At 45.9% G+C, this 17325-nt stretch overlaps 3 protein-coding genes across 11 annotated transcripts; 1 reads left to right on the top strand and 2 right to left on the bottom strand.

The window, feature by feature from the left end:
• Positions 1-1316: 1316 nt before the first annotated feature.
• On the bottom strand, positions 1317-6621 carry LOC100828872 (G-type lectin S-receptor-like serine/threonine-protein kinase SD1-13). 7 transcript variants are annotated; one of them, XM_024460155.1, is made up of 11 exons: positions 6394-6621; positions 6166-6306; positions 5580-5984; positions 4185-5487; positions 3954-4052; positions 3669-3847; positions 2538-2748; positions 2212-2449; positions 2089-2120; positions 1848-1876; positions 1317-1759 (listed from the first exon to the last, which is right to left on the bottom strand). In XM_024460155.1, exons 3-11 carry the CDS (start codon positions 5631-5633, stop codon positions 1577-1579), a joined length of 2328 nt encoding a protein of 775 aa, XP_024315923.1. In that variant the 5' UTR covers positions 5634-5984; positions 6166-6306; positions 6394-6621; the 3' UTR covers positions 1317-1576. The 7 variants fall into 7 exon arrangements, with proteins under 7 accessions (XP_024315923.1, XP_014754200.1, XP_014754203.1 ...); XM_014898715.2 differs by having other exon boundaries at positions 1589-1759; positions 1970-2120; XM_014898714.2 differs by having other exon boundaries at positions 1317-1876; positions 1970-2120.
• Positions 6622-7602: 981 nt separating this feature from the next.
• On the top strand, positions 7603-8365 carry LOC100846909 (calcium-binding protein PBP1). Its single transcript, XM_003567138.4, has one exon. The coding sequence runs from the start codon at positions 7917-7919 to the stop codon at positions 8319-8321; it is 405 nt and encodes a 134-aa protein (XP_003567186.1). The 5' UTR covers positions 7603-7916; the 3' UTR covers positions 8322-8365.
• Positions 8366-8415: 50 nt separating this feature from the next.
• Positions 8416-15073, bottom strand: LOC100824478 (frataxin, mitochondrial). 3 transcript variants are annotated; one of them, XM_014898719.2, is made up of 6 exons: positions 14751-15073; positions 10327-10627; positions 9786-9858; positions 9618-9665; positions 9428-9522; positions 8416-8803 (listed from the first exon to the last, which is right to left on the bottom strand). In XM_014898719.2, the coding sequence occupies exons 2-6, from the start codon at positions 10572-10574 to the stop codon at positions 8674-8676; spliced, it is 594 nt and encodes a 197-aa protein (XP_014754205.1). In that variant the 5' UTR covers positions 10575-10627; positions 14751-15073; the 3' UTR covers positions 8416-8673. The 3 variants fall into 3 exon arrangements, with proteins under 3 accessions (XP_014754205.1, XP_014754206.1, XP_003564363.1); XM_014898720.2 differs by lacking the exon at positions 14751-15073 and adding an exon at positions 14013-14305; XM_003564315.4 differs by lacking the exon at positions 14751-15073 and adding an exon at positions 11608-11744.
• Between the last annotated feature and the right edge of the window lie 2252 nt (positions 15074-17325).

Raw genomic sequence — 17325 nt, 5'->3', positions numbered from 1 at the left:
GAAAATAATTTTGAACACATTATACCATAGATAATTAACATGCGCCATTTATTGCTTCGAGATGGCAAAGCATGGTTATTAAATAATATACTCTCTTCGTCCCATATTAACTGACTTTTTATTACATATATCTACACGTTTTTTATGAATAGATACATCCATATTTTGGCAAATTTGAGTCACTTAATATGGGACGGAGGGAGTACATCTTAGATCAGTGAAGTTTCACAAATATCAAACAATAATTGATTAGTGCATACACCTTGGGTTCTGCTAAAATTTCATAGTGCAAAACACCTTAGGCTGCATGCATATATACCTTAGATTAATGCTATACACCTTAGATTAGTGAAAAGATGGTTCGAGAGCGGCACATGGCAGGCAAAGACATTGGGAGAGAGAAAAGGCACATGAGAGAGAGATGCACAGAGAGGTAGGGGGCACGGGAGCAGGAAGTCGGGGAGCAGGGTCGGCCACACCTCAGGAGCTCGGGGCGGCTCCGGTCCAAGGCGGCAGCTGGACGGCGGCGATGTGCAAAGGAGGGCGGAGACCCAGGTTCGGGCAGGGGAGTTTCCAGCGGCGGCTCAGGATAGGTATGTTCGTTCGGAAGAAGGAGATCTACGGCGCCGGTGGCCGGAGATCCGTCGGAGGAGTGGCGGGCCTGGCGGCGGCTGGACGTCGGGAAGGCAGAGGCGTATGGCTGCAGGAAGCCAGGAAGTCGGGTAGATTTGGGGCAGAAGGAGGAAAAAGAACGAACTGTTTTGTGACATTTAGTACGTTATATGTGATTTGGTGGGAAAGTATTCTGATAAATGGTCTGTTTGAAAATGAAGAAGCTTCTAAAATCTGGACCGAAAATAGGTGTTTGTTTGGGCTCCCGGAAGCCGTAGAAGCTGCTCCTAGGAACACAAACAAACACACCCTTGTTAGCTTGGAGCCTTGGAAAATGGGATTGCTGTTTTGTTGTCTATGAGAGACTCCCTCCGCTCCGGTCTGTGTAGTAGGGAGTACGCATCAATTATTCCGGAATCCGCATGTTTCGACATCATCACGGCTTATCCAGGCATGAGAAAGAATCTCGTGACCTCGATGAACACGATTTGATGTGTTGAAGATTTCAATATACTACTTATCCAAGTAGCACAAGAACGCAGCACGTACGGCATATTCCAGGAGCTGCTGCAGAGTGTGGCAGGAACCTGAGAGTACCTACCTTACCTGGTAGACAATGCTTAAATATCAGGCTACACGACATACTCATATGATTTGGCCTACTGCAGCAAATAAGGCAGTAACAGCTAGTACTCAGCAAGAAATAGGAACCAACAATCGGTGGTTTCCCAGTCGAGATTATAGAGCACTTTAGGAAACCTAGAACTGAAGGTGTTAGAATGCACAATCACAGCTTCTCCTGACATTCTGTCTGACAACATTGGCAATTAATTGGACCAAACACTTCAGAAGTTTCTGGGATGGCTCCAAAAGTTCTGATCAATTTAGGTTCATGTGATACAGGGATCAGCAGTACCTTGTGGGGATAACATCATACCCCTACCATTATCGAATGGAGATAGCACTACCTACCGTCCAGGCCCGTAATTGACAAATCATTCAGGGAGCAGGTTCCTTCACGGATATCAACTTCAGTGGGAAGCAACATGGAGAAGAAACCAGGTTGTTTTGGGTCCGGTAAGTTGGCATTTTCGTTGGTAATCATAGAAATGACTTCAGTCATGGAGGGTCGATCAGCAGCATTCTCCTGAACGCACAACATGCCGACATGAATGCATCTTAGTATCATGTTCTCAGGGCATGCACCAGGCAATGTTTTATCAACGAGTTCATACCATCTGCCTTCTCTCCACAGTTCCCATGCCTGCGAAGTTCAGTTACATTCATCAAATTAAAAGTAGTCCAGGTACTAAAATTATAGAACAATTTGAGACTATTAATTCGAACTTGGACCCACATGACCAAGAAGGTTTAGAGAGTTGCCATGTCTGTGAGATCCCGCATTTCTTAGCCCACTGATGATCTCCAGAAGCAATACCCCGTAGCTAAATACATCGGATTTGACAGAGAAAATACCTGCCATAGCATACTCAGGAGCCATGTAGCCACTGAAAGAACAATAATCTAATAAATTCAGTGTCCATTTTCCAATATAGAGATTCGTCACTTTCTATGTCAAATACAAATAGAAGTACTTACTATGTTCCAACGACTCTTTTTGTGTTAGCTAGCGTTCCTTTCGGATCAAATATTCTTGCCATTCCGAAGTCTGAGATCTTAGGGTTCATATCAGTGTCCAACAGAATGTTGCTTGGTTTCAGGTCCCTATGAATAATTCTCAGACGAGAATGCTTGTGGAGATAAATAAGACCTTGTGCAATCCCTTCAATTATGTTAAGACGCATTGCCCAGACTAAAAAAGCCCTTCTTGATTGTTCTTGAAAAATAAACTGCTTGGTTCAACAAAGCATACAAGGCGGAAAAGGCTACAAAGTAGGGATATTAAATAAAAAAATTGAACATACCAAATAGGAAGAAATCCAAGCTCTTGTTTGGCATGTACTCATAGAGTAGTACCAGTTCGTCCTCATCAATGCAGCAGCCTAAGAGTCCAACTAAATTTCTATGTTGAAGCTTGGCTATTAATAAGATCTCGTTCTTAAACTCAGGTAGCCCTTGTCCTGAATTCGCTGCTAGTCTCTTAACAGCGACATCCTGCCCATTTGGTAAGCTTCCCTGGAGCATCGTTTCAAATTTTCAACTGTCAGACATTAGATAATACTCCCTCCATTTCACAAAGAATGGCACGCACGCAATTCAAGATTTTACTTTGACCAACGATTAGACTAACGATTTGAGGTTTATGTGTCTCGAAAATTATATCATTGGATTCGTATTTCAAATACCTTTCCAATGATATAAAATTTGTAACATATTATCTACATATAGATGGTCTAATCATTGATCAAAGTTCGACCTCGAAAAGCGTGGACGCCATTCTTTGTGAAAAGGAGGGAGTACCACGATAGCTGATAGTTTGACGTATATTGAATTTCCTGATCTGCTTGATCAAACATCACAATTTATGCTCCATACATGAATAACAAGTGGAGGATGATATAAATGCCATAACTATAGACATCTTACAGGGCCACTAGACAAATATACACTATTAGTTAATGACTTGATCAGAGAGGAGAATGTGAGAGTACTAAAATTAATCCCCTTTATACATGATGGGCTACACCAAATATGACTGGCATGGCCCAGAAGGAGTGATCCCGAAGCAAATCAAACGCATGAGATACTGGCCGGCCTGACGCCCGGGCGCCGGAAGGCATTTTCGAATACGGAAAGATTATATTGACATATATAGCTGTATAACTATGTGAGACTGTAGACTGTGGCATACTTTCATCTACACATCATGTCATGTATGCCTTCACTAGCCCATAGTCTGCCCATTTTCCCGTTTCAATATACTGTGCTGTTTGGATTTATTGCAATCATAATGTACAGGAATTCACTATTGTTTTTTTTTGGGTGAGGAATTCACTATTGTTACTTTCCTAAAAACACAAAGCTATAAGTTTTTGCCTTTCTGCCTGGAAATGCTAGCAAACATATTATCAAACAAACTAAAGAATAGAATTAACCTTGTATACAGGACCAAACCCCCCTTCTCCAAGCTTGTTTGCAGTTGAGAAGTTATCTGTGGCATTTTCTATTTGTGAAAAGGAAAGCATCATAAAGTGAGAGCCTGTGTCTTCACTTTCCCAAAGTTTCATTACATCTGAAGTCATGACGATGGGGTGATCATGCCGTTTTTCTTTCCCTGGTTCACAAAAAGAAACTTCTTCTCATGTTTTTATCTACATTGCACACCAAGGCATGTCATGGTCTTAAACTACGAAGGATCTTTTAAGACTCATAATGGTTACCTTTAATTTTCCATTTCCTAATCCAAATAAAAGAGACGAGACAAAAGATAAGGAATGCAACTGAAGGAAGTACAGACGCCAGCCAAAGTAATTTGTGACCTGAACAACAAAGAGATCTTGTCACTTGACTTCATAATTCCTTCGGATCACTTCTGTTTTCTTGCAAGTAACCGAGTCTTGATATATTCTCCGAAATGACAATAATACTCTACTACGAGATATGCTTATTACCTGAGCTACTGCCAGATTCTAACTCTGATGCAGCTACACGAAGGTGAAGAGTTCCCACTCCGGTCCCATTATATCCATCCTGCAAGTTTGTTAGATTGCCATGAAACAAGCTGCAACCATCCGATAGCGAATGAGCATATGCTGTACAAGAGCAATATTTCATGCAGGCAGATTGACATCCACTATCTTCCACGACAGCCACCTTCTGTCTTGGGTCAGGAAGTCGCATACCAGGCATATCAATAAACTTATCACCAGTACACTGCAGTGGGGTTTGCCTAGTGCACCCTTTTCTGGTATTTGATTTGTCTTGTTTTGCAAAGCCTTTTGGACATTGACAAGGGGATTGATCTGAATCTAATGATACTGGTAGTATATGTATATTGGCCATGTTGCATACACCAAAAACTCCACATAATTTAGACTCGTCACAACTGACTGGCTGTCTCCATAATAACACCCATGATTTGGCTTCTGAATCAAACTGTGTTATGCTCAGTGAACCTGTTTGATCCAAAACAATCTTAGTCAATCTGTCACTAGGGTTGGGAGTGTATGTGCATGTAAGGTTATCACAACGAAATGAGACAGGGATGATATCTATAGATGTTAGTTCTGGAATTGGAGAATTAATGTCACCATTCCAGTGTGCACTGTTCCAAAATTCACGCCCATTCCACCAGATAATGAATGCTGATGCATTAACTACGCCCAGTCCAAATGAGTAATCCCCCATTGCTGGGTCATCATAGCTCTTCCATGAAGTCAGCAACTTTCCAACTGTAATATTCATTCCAGGGAGCCATGTATTAGTAGGAGAGGCAAAGCTCTCCCATATGATATTCGAATGGTTGGCGATGCTCCTTAGCACAAAGTTGCCAGAATCCAGTATGGCAGCCTCCACATTTCCTACTCCCATCCCAGAAGCCACTATGAAGGACCTACCTCTGCCATCTGAAACAATCAGATTACCACCATTATCAAACTTAAGTATGCCTGACGTATCTTGTACTGGATTGTTCCTATTAGCAACCCATACAGCCGTTCCATTTGGATCACTGTTGTACCATATACCAATATATCGATGGCTTGAAGTTCCAGGGCTAAAGAAACCAAGCACAAAGTTGCCAGAAACCAGTGTCTGCCCATCAGAAATTGATTCATTCAGAGATATTCTGCCTAATATTGGTCTGGTTGCTGATAAACATCCTATTGCTGATACAGATAGAATCAGCAGAACAACAACTGTGGACTGCTTCAAGTAGCTTATTTCTACAAACATGGCTTGTTCTTCAAGAATAAACTGTGTAAATCGCAAAGCAAAATAGTTAAGCTAGAGAGAGAGAGAGAGGGAGGGAGAGAGAGAGATTAAAAGGAGGACATACATGCGCATACCCCACTGAGTTTCTTGAAATAATGAATCAAGGGGAGAGCATGGGTAAGCAGCATATTTTCTGTAATCTCTGCAAGGTGATATTAAATTCACTCCAGCAGATATACCCGGCAATTATGAACATCCAGAGTTGCCGGCTTTGAAGTTTCCATGAAACCAATTTTCCAATTGCCAGTCAAGCATGATAGATGGATGTAGTCAATGCTGGACTGTGACTCCTTTTTGACTATAGCAGATAACCACACGATAGAGTTCTTTGGCTAGGGGCTGACTGGTTGACTTGGACTACCATAGGAAATCTACATCCTACAATGAACCAGCTGAGCTTGTGCAGCCAAAATGACAATCATCTTTCATTCTCGATAGCTGATACGTGTGCCATTGTGCACCATACAGCTGACGGCAGCCTGCATCACAAGGGCAGGGTTGGCAATTTATATACTCACTACATCCTGAAATAAGTGATGTGGATTTGTATAAGTTGTCATGCAAATCCACGTCACATATTGAGTACTAAAATGATGTTACCTAGAGGAATTCCAGCATTTCCAACAAACATTATGGGTGCGAGGGGTGAAGTCTCCGTACCATTATTCCACTGGTCGCCCGTCGTCGCTCCTTTCTCTTCCACGGACTCCATTTGTGCACGTTCTGTCTTCTCCTTCCTTCAATCCCTTTCACCGTCAAGAACTCAAGATACAATCGCACAAACAACCTACCACTGGTCCACTGTGAAGCACAGCAAACAAAATAACGGCAAGCTGAATATAATAGGCTAGTCGTAACCGCGATTTTAATTGCAGAAAAATGGCGCACCAGGTTTGAACAGTACTCCTACTCCGTACAAAATACGACGCTCCGGAGTTGGGCGAAGGAACTTGGCATCCAGGGAATATGACGGCAGTGATGCGCGCTGCAAGAGTCTAGCAAGCGGAAATCGCCTCGCCGCCGCCGCCTGCAATCACTCATGGGCTCATGGCGGAGTTGGTGCCGGCGACGAAGGCGAGGCCGCGAGGGGGGTTCCGAGCATCCGAGGCGAGGAGGTCTGGACTTCTGCAGAACTTGGTTCGTCTGAAACCCATTTAGCCCGACCAACACTGTGGATCCTAGCAGAGCATACCGTCCGGGCCGTCGCTCCTGCTCGGCTCACCGGCGAACCCTTGACGCGGCCCGGCCTAATAAGCCTACGACGATTTGTTTCTGCTCCTCCTTTTCTTTTCTTTTTTCGTTCTATTGGGAAATGTATCGAGAAATTTAAATAGTACAAGGATATATCTTTTTTTTTAGAAACCAAGGATATATCATTTGAATTTGAATATAATTTAAAATGTTGGCAGCCCACTTTGGCCCATGTACTCTTCATGGTGTTTTCCAACTGCCCGAAAAAATTATGACCTCTTAAAAGCAAGCCCCAAAAGTTTATGGCCGCTTATAAGCAGCCCGATATTCTTTTTAGCCTGTTAACACCTTTTGGGCTGTATACAGCGAACAGAATTGCACACAATACAGAATCTAAAAACGGACTGTTAGTAAAACTTCCTCTCAAAAAAAAATACAGAATCTAAAAACGGACTGTTAGTAAAACAAAAAACACAGCTGCTAATTAGACACTTCCATTAGTAATCTTGTTAGGATGATTATTAGTTTTTTTAGGGAAGGATGAACATTAGTTGATGTGATGTATGTTGCGAAAAATCACGCCTCTGCACATGTAGGATAGCTAGTAAATCACCTAAGCAAACCAGTAAAAGCAACTTAAAAAAAGCAAATGGTCGGTTTCATCCACGGAAAACTGGGTTAAACAACTAAAAAGGAGTTGACAAAAACCAAATAAGTTTTTTTCTATTTTTCTTTTTTTTTGGCGGGTAAACAACCAAAGAAGTTGCATACTTGGCCGGCCACACGTTGGCCGGTCCAGGACCTATCAGACAGCTAAGGAATTGGAAATAAATGCAACCTTCCTGGAGCTCAGTTCATTCTATTGATGTCAGCCGCATTGACCTAAACCCACCGTTCCTACGCGAGCTTCCGATCACCATTCCTATCAATTTTCTTAATGAGCCCCAAAGGCACACGATCTCTGCAAGCAACCGGCATTGCAGAAGCTACCTCGCACTCGTTACTTCGCAGAAACCAAGCAAAAACCGCCGGCCGCAGCGACCGCCTGAAGATAGCTAGCCAGCTACGACGCCTGCGATGCAATTGCCTGTACTTTTGTTGGGAGAGACTGCTTCCGAGAACCTCAAGGACTCCTTCGTCGCCCGGCACCACCCCCTTCCTTATTTAATCCCCCACCATTCCCCTCTCGTTATCATTCTCCATACACCACGATTCCATAGATGCAGAAACCAGACCAGCCATTCTCGATTCCCCGTCCTTCGTCATCACCAATCAGGTGCACCATGGGCGCCGACAGGGTCTCGTCCGTGCAGTTTGAGGACTTCCTGCCAACGATGGCAAGGAAGCTCGGCGCGGAGGGGCTGATCCAGGAACTCTGCAAGGGGTTTCAGCTGCTCATGGACCCTAGGACCGGCAGGATCACCTTCCAGAGCCTGAAGAGAAATGCAGCCAGGCTGGGGCTAGGAGAGCTCCAGGAAGACGAGCTCTCAGAGATGATCAGAGAGGGCGACATGGACGGCGATGGCGTCCTGGATCAAACGGAGTTCTGCATTCTCATGGTCAGACTGAGCCCTGAGCTGATGGAGGCAGTCACACTCACACGAGGGAATGTTGATGTAATTTGATAAACCATTTGTCTTGATTTATAGATCTATTGTGTTTCTGTGCATCTGCCCTACTGACCATGCTACATAGACCCTGAGTATGCACATGCAGAAGTCAGTAAACAATACAAACTCAGACCAGTTCAATCGTACAATTGACTAAAACAGACATGTCTTGATTGCTACCATGTTGTTGGCAAAGGGCAAACATTTATTCCAAAATCCAAATAAGTGAGCAAATATGCAACATGACATTTCTTTTGGTTTCCCTCGGCAAGACTAAACATATTATTGCAAGGCCTTATCTCATCCATACTTCCTCGAAGTTTCATATGGTCCATCAAACTTAGCTAGATGCCATTTCCCGGAGCTGTTATGAAAGTTCTACTGGAGTGCCACAGAGCTCACCGACCTCCTTCTCCAGAAGTTGCATAAGGTTTGCTCCAGTCCGCCGGTACACCCAACTATTGGTTGTTGCATCCCAATCAAACCTAGAAGGGCCGCTGCAAACATATATAGACCACCTTTAGATAAGAATTGACATGAGTACCAAATCAAGATTGAGAAGCTTTTGGATAATATATACATCAGAAGATCTATAAATTTAAACACACTTCAACATCCAAGCATAATCTTTTCGAGGTACGATCTTATGATGAGATCAAGCATATACAGATTTAAAGCCAGATAAAAAGAAGTGCATACATACTGGATAAGAATCAAAAATTACCGGATCAAAATTCATATTCTCCCTTTTTTCTTCTACCGATCAAAAAGTCAGATTCTCCTTTTTTTTCTACCGATCAAAAGTCAGATTCCCTTTATTTCTACCGGATCAAAAGTCAGCTTCTCATTTTTTATCGGATCAAAAGTCAGATTTTGAATCGTCACCCTTTAAATTCACGAGGTGACAGCCCGACGAGGATTTTTTTTTTACATATTGGAGATTCATATCCACCAGACTTGTATCCCAATGATGGTAAACTATCTTTGACAACCACTACCAGTGTACTAATAGCGAAGCTAACTGAAAGAAAGAAATGTTGAACTATTGCAAATACGGTAACACTGCTCAAATTCAAGTACCTAACAGTAACATATAAGCAGATATGACAATTCGATGATACCTCACAGGTGAAGATAGCCAGATTTGTCTGTTTGGTGTTTGCTTATTTACAACATAAGTCCCAAGATCGCCTAGCCTCAATGTCAGAACTTGATTCTAAAATGTCAGAAATGAAGAGAATAGTTTCAGTAATCCAATGCATACAAATATGCAAAATAGTGAAAGATATGTGACACTTCAATGTAACTAACCCCATAGTCTATGTCGAAGCCATCCATCTGTTGAGAATCACCATATTCCTAAAACAGGGCCAGCAAGAATAATATTAGCCAAGGATAGAGACCGGACTGATTTACATGTCTTTGTGAGGCTTCCAATAAAGTGCTACGATTTTAAGAACTTGTCAAGGAAGCCATCACCTCAAGTTTGTCAAGCAAATAATGTATCGTCTCATCTGCTAACTTATGGAATTTATCTTCTGGCATTACCGACCTGTTCAATGCACACAAATGCATTAGTCAATAATCGAAGTACATAACATACTAACAAAGCATCCAACAAATGAGCACAATATTACCAAAACAAATGAAAAATGTATGAATCATAACAATAGCACATATTTTGACATAAACTTCTCGAATATTTTTTATCCATAGCTAGTGTAACTTTCCACATATTACTATTTTGATGCACATTTATTTACTTTAGCAACTGCGGTCTATTCTAAACTACCAAAGTTACCCACTATATTGACGAAGCCTCTGAGGCTTTGTCTGAGGGTTCATGGTAGCAACAGCAAGACAGCACAAACTAACAACAGAAATGTGCTACGATCTTCCATGGATGTAAAACTTTATGTTTTTCTCATATATTTTTTACATGCGCAAAATATACTTAGAACCGATACAAAAACGCAAATGCTGAGTAAATAACAAGGAGCTGAAAGGACGAGAAACAAACGTATGGTCCACCGCGGGTGTGACAGGTGCATCTCCAGCGGCCTGTTGCAACGGAATCGTCGAGGACAAGGCCCTAGAAGAGAAGAGCAGCACCCACGGTGATCTGCCTGACGGCTTCGACGTGGCGGCAGCAGCTGGGGAGCTAGCAGTGGAGGTTCCCAGGATGGCTGGGGCCGAGAGGAGTACGGGGGCACGAGAGCTGAATCGCCTTGCCGTCCTGATGCCAAGGAGAAGCTTCCGAGACGCCATCGCTGCCGGTCAGGCTGCAAGGTGGGCAGGGCGATTCAGCCCCTCCTCTGAACCTGGTGATGCATTTGAAATTAGCAGGGTCAAGGCCCACATTTCATTAAAAGGGTAATTATGTGCACCAAAAGGTTAAAAGGGTTAGCTCACACAAAAGAACAGCTCTAGCCATGAGATTTTTCAGCTGCCATGCAAACTAGCATCCATGTGTACAATGTTTGCAAACATGTAATAATCTAGTACTCATCTATAATACCTTCATATCTAAAGATTTCAGCTAAAAGCTACTCCTCCGATCCTAAATTCTTGTCTCAAATTTGCCCAAATATGGATGTGTCTATTCTTAAAAAGTGTCTAGATCATGTAATATTTCGACACCAATTTAGGATCGGAGGGAGTAGTAATTAAATCAACTGAAAATGAAACAGCTATGAAGTGAATACCATTCTGATTCCACCACCACAGCTAGAATTAGTCTGAGTCAAATGCCAATAAGTTAAGGAGATAGGTAGTGAAATTGTGATAGTAGATGAAATGGATTTCTGTATGTAGTTCACTAGTTAGTAACCGACCCGGCCAACCAGATATAGGCCCCATTCTTTTCGGCTTGAGCTTCTTTAGAAGCCAGCTTCAGCTGAATTTCTCAGTGAAGCTGCTGCCTGGGGAAGCTCCTAGAAACTGTGATGTTGCCTTCTTTTCGGCTTTTAGAATTTCAGCTTGTTACAGGAAAAGTCCACAATGCACTTTGATTCATCATGTCATGCTAATTGATCTCTACTGTTAAATCACAGTTTCGCATTGTTGTACTCAGATCCAGTTATCAAGTGTTCAGTATCTACCAAGCCATTACCAAACAAAGATTTGGAGAATCATTGCTGCAAAGATAACCACATAACTAAAATCATCAGAAATTCAGAAATGGCACAACAACAAGCAATTCTTCCATTTAACAGCAAAAATTTGTTCGATCCAACCAAAATTTCGGTTCCTAATTCTCTGGAAAAAAAATCAACAACAATCAGAAAAAGTTTGCACTGACTGGGCAAGCTAGTCCGGCAGGAAGAGGCGGCAGATTTGCGGCGATTCTGACTGGAGAAAGCGAGTCGAGGTGGGGAGCGGGGAGATGGCGGGTCCTCTTGATTCGACCAGCGGTGAGGGAGGATAGGAAGATAGCGGCTTGCTCCTGCCGGCCGGCGACGAGCCACTGGATCCAGCGCCGGCAGGGGGACGGTGGCGGCGCTGCAACCCTAGATGGGGAGATGTGGGAGAGACGAGGGAGCAAAGAAGGGCCGGACGGAGCAGAGAGGGCGGCGCGGATGGAGGAGATGGGGAGGGCGGCGTGGACAGAGGAGGTGGGGAGGGCGGCGGGGACTGGGATCCGGTGCCCTGCCAGAGACAGGTCACGCGGCGAGGTGGGGGTGGTGACCGGGGGACGAGGAGGCGGGAGAGGAGGCTTCGGGAGTGGGAAAAGAGGCGGGCGCAGGCGAGGATGGGGGCGGCGAGGCAGAGGTGGGCGGAGGAGGAGAGGGGGTGGGAGAGGAGGAGGTCGGCGGGGACGGCTTGGAGAGAGTGGAGGAACGGAGGCGGTCGGAGATGGGAGTTGCGGCCGCGGCGGTGCCGGTTGGGAGGACGGAGATGGTCGTGGCGGTGATACAGAAGGGAATGAATCTCTGGTTCCGTACATGTGCCTCGTTGTTTGAATGCAGAGGTTGCTGTCCGTCAGATAGGAATGGACGGTGGATGGAGAGGGGCAGGGCACCGAGTGACCTGCCTCTGGCAGGGCACCGGATCCCAGTCCGGGCGGCGGCACTGACCCCAACGAGACGAACGGCGAGAGATCGGGGGTGTTCGGGACGATGGGAAACTGGAAACTGGAGCGTTTTTTGGGATCACTTGTCGGTGGTATTTCCTCCGTAAATACGATGTGTCCTCTTGGTAATTTCATAAAGAGTGTGTTCAGAAGCCTGAAGCCCCAGACACTGGTCCTCCTGGCAGCTCCTTTTACACATGATTTGAGTTGGGCTTCTAGTAGCAGCTTGTGGAAAATTTTCTCTTCTTTTCAGGTTCAGCCGCCTGGAACCTATAGGGCCAGTTTTTTTTAGCTTCAGCTTCTCCTACTTTAGCTTCTCTACCCATAGAAACCATGGTGAGGAGAAGCCAGTGAGAAGCTATAGTCCAGTTCTTTTTGGCTTCCATCGCTGAGCTTATTTACTATGTTTGATAATGAAAGGTCTATAATGCCCTTAAACAAAATATGGTTATCGTCCTTTGTTCGTTGAAAACTGCAAAAAAAAAATACAAACTTGCGTATATTGCAGAAATTACAAAAACAAAATTGCCGTCGTGCCATACAATCTTTCCTCCTTTTCAACAAGAACCTTTTAAACGAAAGAATGATATTGAAGTTCGCATCCTTGGCTACCGAAGAAGATCCCAAGCTCAGTTCTACACCAGAAAATTCACAACTACTTTCTCTTCTAACACCAGATTGATTCCTCCAATCTATCGTGATCCATAGGAAAAATCTCAATCCGCGCACGCAAAATCAAGAACCCCATCTCCAAAAAAGGCTTGCCTCTCACTCCACGATTTCGCGCAGCAGGCACGGCAGTGACCCGCAATTAGGCAGCAGCGGCACTTATTCGGAGTCCCCACTGTTGGCACATGGTTTTTGGCGGGCCAGCGGAAATGGATTACGGCGACGGCGCAGTAAGGATTCTAGCGGCGGCGGCTCTGTACGTTCCTTGCGCGTACAAGACAAGAGGAAGGAGAAGAGAGGAGTTGGGACAGGTGGACGCGGTGGAGAGAGGCGGGCGCACGGGCGGGCGAGCCGTCACGGGGGAGGGCGGGCGAGCGGCGCCGGCGTCGGCGGTGGAGGATCCCCAATCGCCACTGGAGGAGAGGAGATAGCAGAAGGTCGCGAGGGGCTACGGGAGAAAAAGAAAAGGAAAGGTGGGATTTTTCGTGTAATTAGAGTACTCTTTTGGGGCAAAGAAAGGTGGGATCTTACAGAAGGCCAGGAAGCTGGCAGCCAGCTTTTTCTCATATGAAAGATTTTGAGGGTTGGGCTGCTCCTAAAAGCCAGTTGAAATCGAGTTCTTTTTGACTTCGGCTGCCGTGGAGCTAAAAGCTGTCTTAGAAGCCGAAAAGAACTGGCCCGTGAGCTCGTCCAGAAGCTAAAAAGAAGGGGGCATGTTCGGCTTGTTTGTAGTTCACTGAATTACTGGTACGTATGCTAAACAATTTCCGATTCCACTGATGCGCAGCAGCTCTTCTCGTCGGTTCGTGGACGGATAAGTAGAAGCAGAGACGCCAAAGCCACCGGCAGAATTGAACCAGCGAGATGGCCGCGGCGGAGACCTCAGCCAGGTGGCGCCAAGGAGATGGTCGCTGCACGGGCTGTAAATTAGTTTGCAAGAAACGGAAACGAAGCAAAATATTTACCGGCCGGAAATGGATGGAGTGGAAGCACCGGCAGGCGAGTAGGCGACGGCTGGCTCCTCCTTCAACGGCGCCGGCGATGCACAAATCGGGGAGAGCAGAGGCTTGCGGCGGCGCCTGGCCGACTGGGGAGAGGGGTACGGGACTGCGGGAGGATGAGTGATGGCTGGGTCCTGGGGGAAGGTTCGGGCAGCGACGGGGTGGCCGGCGGCGGCAGCGGACTAGTGGGTGGCGCTGCCCGCTGCGGCGGCGGTCGAGTCGAGCAGTTCACGAGAGAGAGCCACGGGGTCGGAACTCGGAAGGTGTTCTGGTGGGCCAAATAGTACATGACCACCCGCCCGGACGAGTTGAATAAGGCAGAAGTGGATGGGCTCTTGGGTTGGGACGTTGGGTCAACAACAGCTTGCCTTCAAAAAAAGAAAAAACTTCGGCCAAAGGCAGAAGTTTAGCCCTACAGCCTACGGTAAGTGGATTAAGGATTAGTTGGGCCACTTAGATATCCTTAAATAAATACACTAGTAAAATACGGAATACTTTTCTTAGGCCCCGCTTGGGAATCAAGAAATTATCTACAGCCGTATTTGTTTATCCTTGTAATTTACCGAATCCATGCGTATTTTCCTTCCCCGGGCGAGAGCTGTTTGGCAAGTATTGGGCGAGTATTGCAGATCCAGACTCCAGACAGCGATAGGACAAGAGCAGCAGCAGTAACAGCCATGGAACTAGGAAGATGAGATTTACCAGAGGAGGTGGTCGAGGATGGGGGCGGCAGCCTGGAGCCCGTGGATGACGGCGGAAGCGCTTGAAGCCCCGGGGACGACGGCGGCAGCTTGGCGCCTGCGTAGGTGGCTTGGATCTCGGACGTAGCGACTGGAGCTCAGGGTGATGCCTCCGCCTCGCGCCGCGATTCTTGGGTTCTGCCGTTGCCGGCGGCGAGGTCGGCCGTCTCCCGCTTCGTCCCCGAATTCTTTCCTCTCGCTCCGTCCCCAATCTTCCAGGCCTCGAGAGCTTCGCAAACACTTGCGGGAGTTTTGGGCTAGATCAAAACGGCCAGCCAACAATGCATGTTTTTGGGCCTCGGCAGGATTTTTTTTGGCTCCGACTAATATCACGGCCCCCCCTCAAAAAAAAAAAACTAATGCCACGGCTTTGGATCCCAAAACGGGCCTCAAAGCAGGGCCTTAGCTGAATAGTACATTGCTTAAAACTATTGTTCGCGACAGGAACTTGTAACAGAACTAGGTTTTTTAGTCAAACGTGCGTGCGTCGTCACGGGGAATTTGTTGGTTCCCTTAGGTTCCGATGAAATTGCACCAACCACTCAATTTTGGTCACCTTGTTGCGGAGAACACCCACTCAACGTTTTTTTGCGCAAAACACCTACTATTTATTTATCCGTTGCATATAAGTCCTAATCCGAGTTTTAGCTAGTTAACAAGGTTTCTGACCGATGGAACCCACTCGTCAGTGCCAAGCTAGCAGCTCGGTCTTGCCAGCGTGGAGCGGGTCGGGTTCGAGCTGAGTTCTAAATGAAATTTATTTGACATTGTTAATTCAAACTAGGATGTCTCGATCTATTTTCTTTCATGGACACTAAGTTTGATTCAACAATGTCAAATAAAAATCAGTTAAAACTCATCTCAAACCCGACCCGCTCCACGCCGGCAAGCCGGAGCTGCCAGCTTGGCACTGATGGGTGGGTCCTTTCGGTCAGAAAACCTCGTTAACAAGCTAAAACTCGGGTTAGAGGACTTATCTGCAACAGATTAGATGAATAGTATGTGTTTTGCGCAAAAACGACGTCGAGTAGGTGTTCTCCGCAACAAGGTGATCAAAGTTGAGTGGTTTGTGCAATTTCTTCCCTTAAATCGTCCTGGGTGCAAGATAAGGAGAACCTTTGGTCCTCCCAGACATAAGAAAGAGTTTAGTAATATGAATTGTGTCAGGGGCGAAACTACATGGTGAGTACCTGGTGCACTGGCACGAGGGTAAAAACAAAGGTAATAACACCCGTGGTACATAAACTTGAAGCGCGTGAGCAATTTCATACAAGAACTTGAAAATTAGGGCCAAGTGGTTCAAAACTTGTCTAGGCGGGTGATTAATACCCGGATTAGTCCGAATTAGCTACGCTGGCTGCCACGTTGGTTGTTTAGGCGGTTTGCATTTCTTCATTTTAGCCATTGCGATTGAAGTACAATTTCTTTCTCATCCTCAGGTGTCGCACCAGTGGCCTTCATACAAGAACTTGAAAATTGGGGCCAAATGGTCCAAAACTTGTCTAGGCGGGTGATTAATACCCAGATTAGTCCGAATTAGCTACGATGGCTGCCACGTTGGTTGTTTAGGCGGTTTGCATTTCTTCATTTTAGCCATCGCGATCGAAGTACAATTTATTTCTCATCCCCAGGTGTCGCATCAGTGGCCCACGGGGTCCCACTGATGCAGGACGCGTGGGTCACAATGAATGAGGTCTCGCAAGGCCGGCTTCCCGGAAGGGCGAACCCGGGAAATCCACCCCAGAGATAGTAGTTAACGGGGTTACGAGAAGACACTCACTGGCAAGACCATCACATTAGAAGTTGAAATCTCTGACACCATTGAAAACTTCAAAACCAAGATCCAGAGTAGGAAACATATCCACCGCAGCGGCTACCCGGGAAGTTTGGTCTCGGCAAGGTAACATCACGCTGCCCCCGCAACGTCCTAGGCGCCAGTACTAGGGTGCTTCCCGGCTACTCGTGCTCGGACCTACAAGTGGGGATGGCAGAACAGTGAAGACATCAGAGACAGTGCATTTAATGCACCGACAGGAGTCACATCAGCAGGTCTAGTATTGCTCAGCAAGACTACAACGGCTACCCTACGGTTCATTTTATTTACCACGAACAGTGGTTTGGGCGCTTCATGAAGCCTAGCGAGGATCAACAGTAGAATGAGACTTGTGGCGTTGACACGCGTGTAACTAACGTGTTGCGTTGCATGCGCCGGCACCTGCGGTATCTCCTTGGCTATAAAAGGAGGACCAATGCCACCAGTCAAAGGGTTCAACATTCACCCTAGTCCCCCGGGGACTTGTAAACACTCAAACTAGTGAATACAACTCTAAGCAGGACGTATGGTATTACACCTCCGGGTGGCCCGAACCTGGGTAAAGCCTCATGTCGACACTTCGTGTTCTTAGCCACTCCGGCGATCGCCGGAGCGATCCCCTTCGCCCTCCACCGAACCAAAAAAAGGGGTGTCCGACATCCCCGGTGCTGGAGTTTTGGGCTCCAACACCAGGCAATGCAAGGCAGATGAAATTTTGGGAAAA

This window comes from Brachypodium distachyon, chromosome 2, assembly GCF_000005505.3.
Source record: "Brachypodium distachyon strain Bd21 chromosome 2, Brachypodium_distachyon_v3.0, whole genome shotgun sequence".
Lineage (NCBI taxonomy): Eukaryota > Viridiplantae > Streptophyta > Magnoliopsida > Poales > Poaceae > Brachypodium > Brachypodium distachyon.
This window is presented reverse-complemented; position numbering and strand designations above follow the sequence as displayed.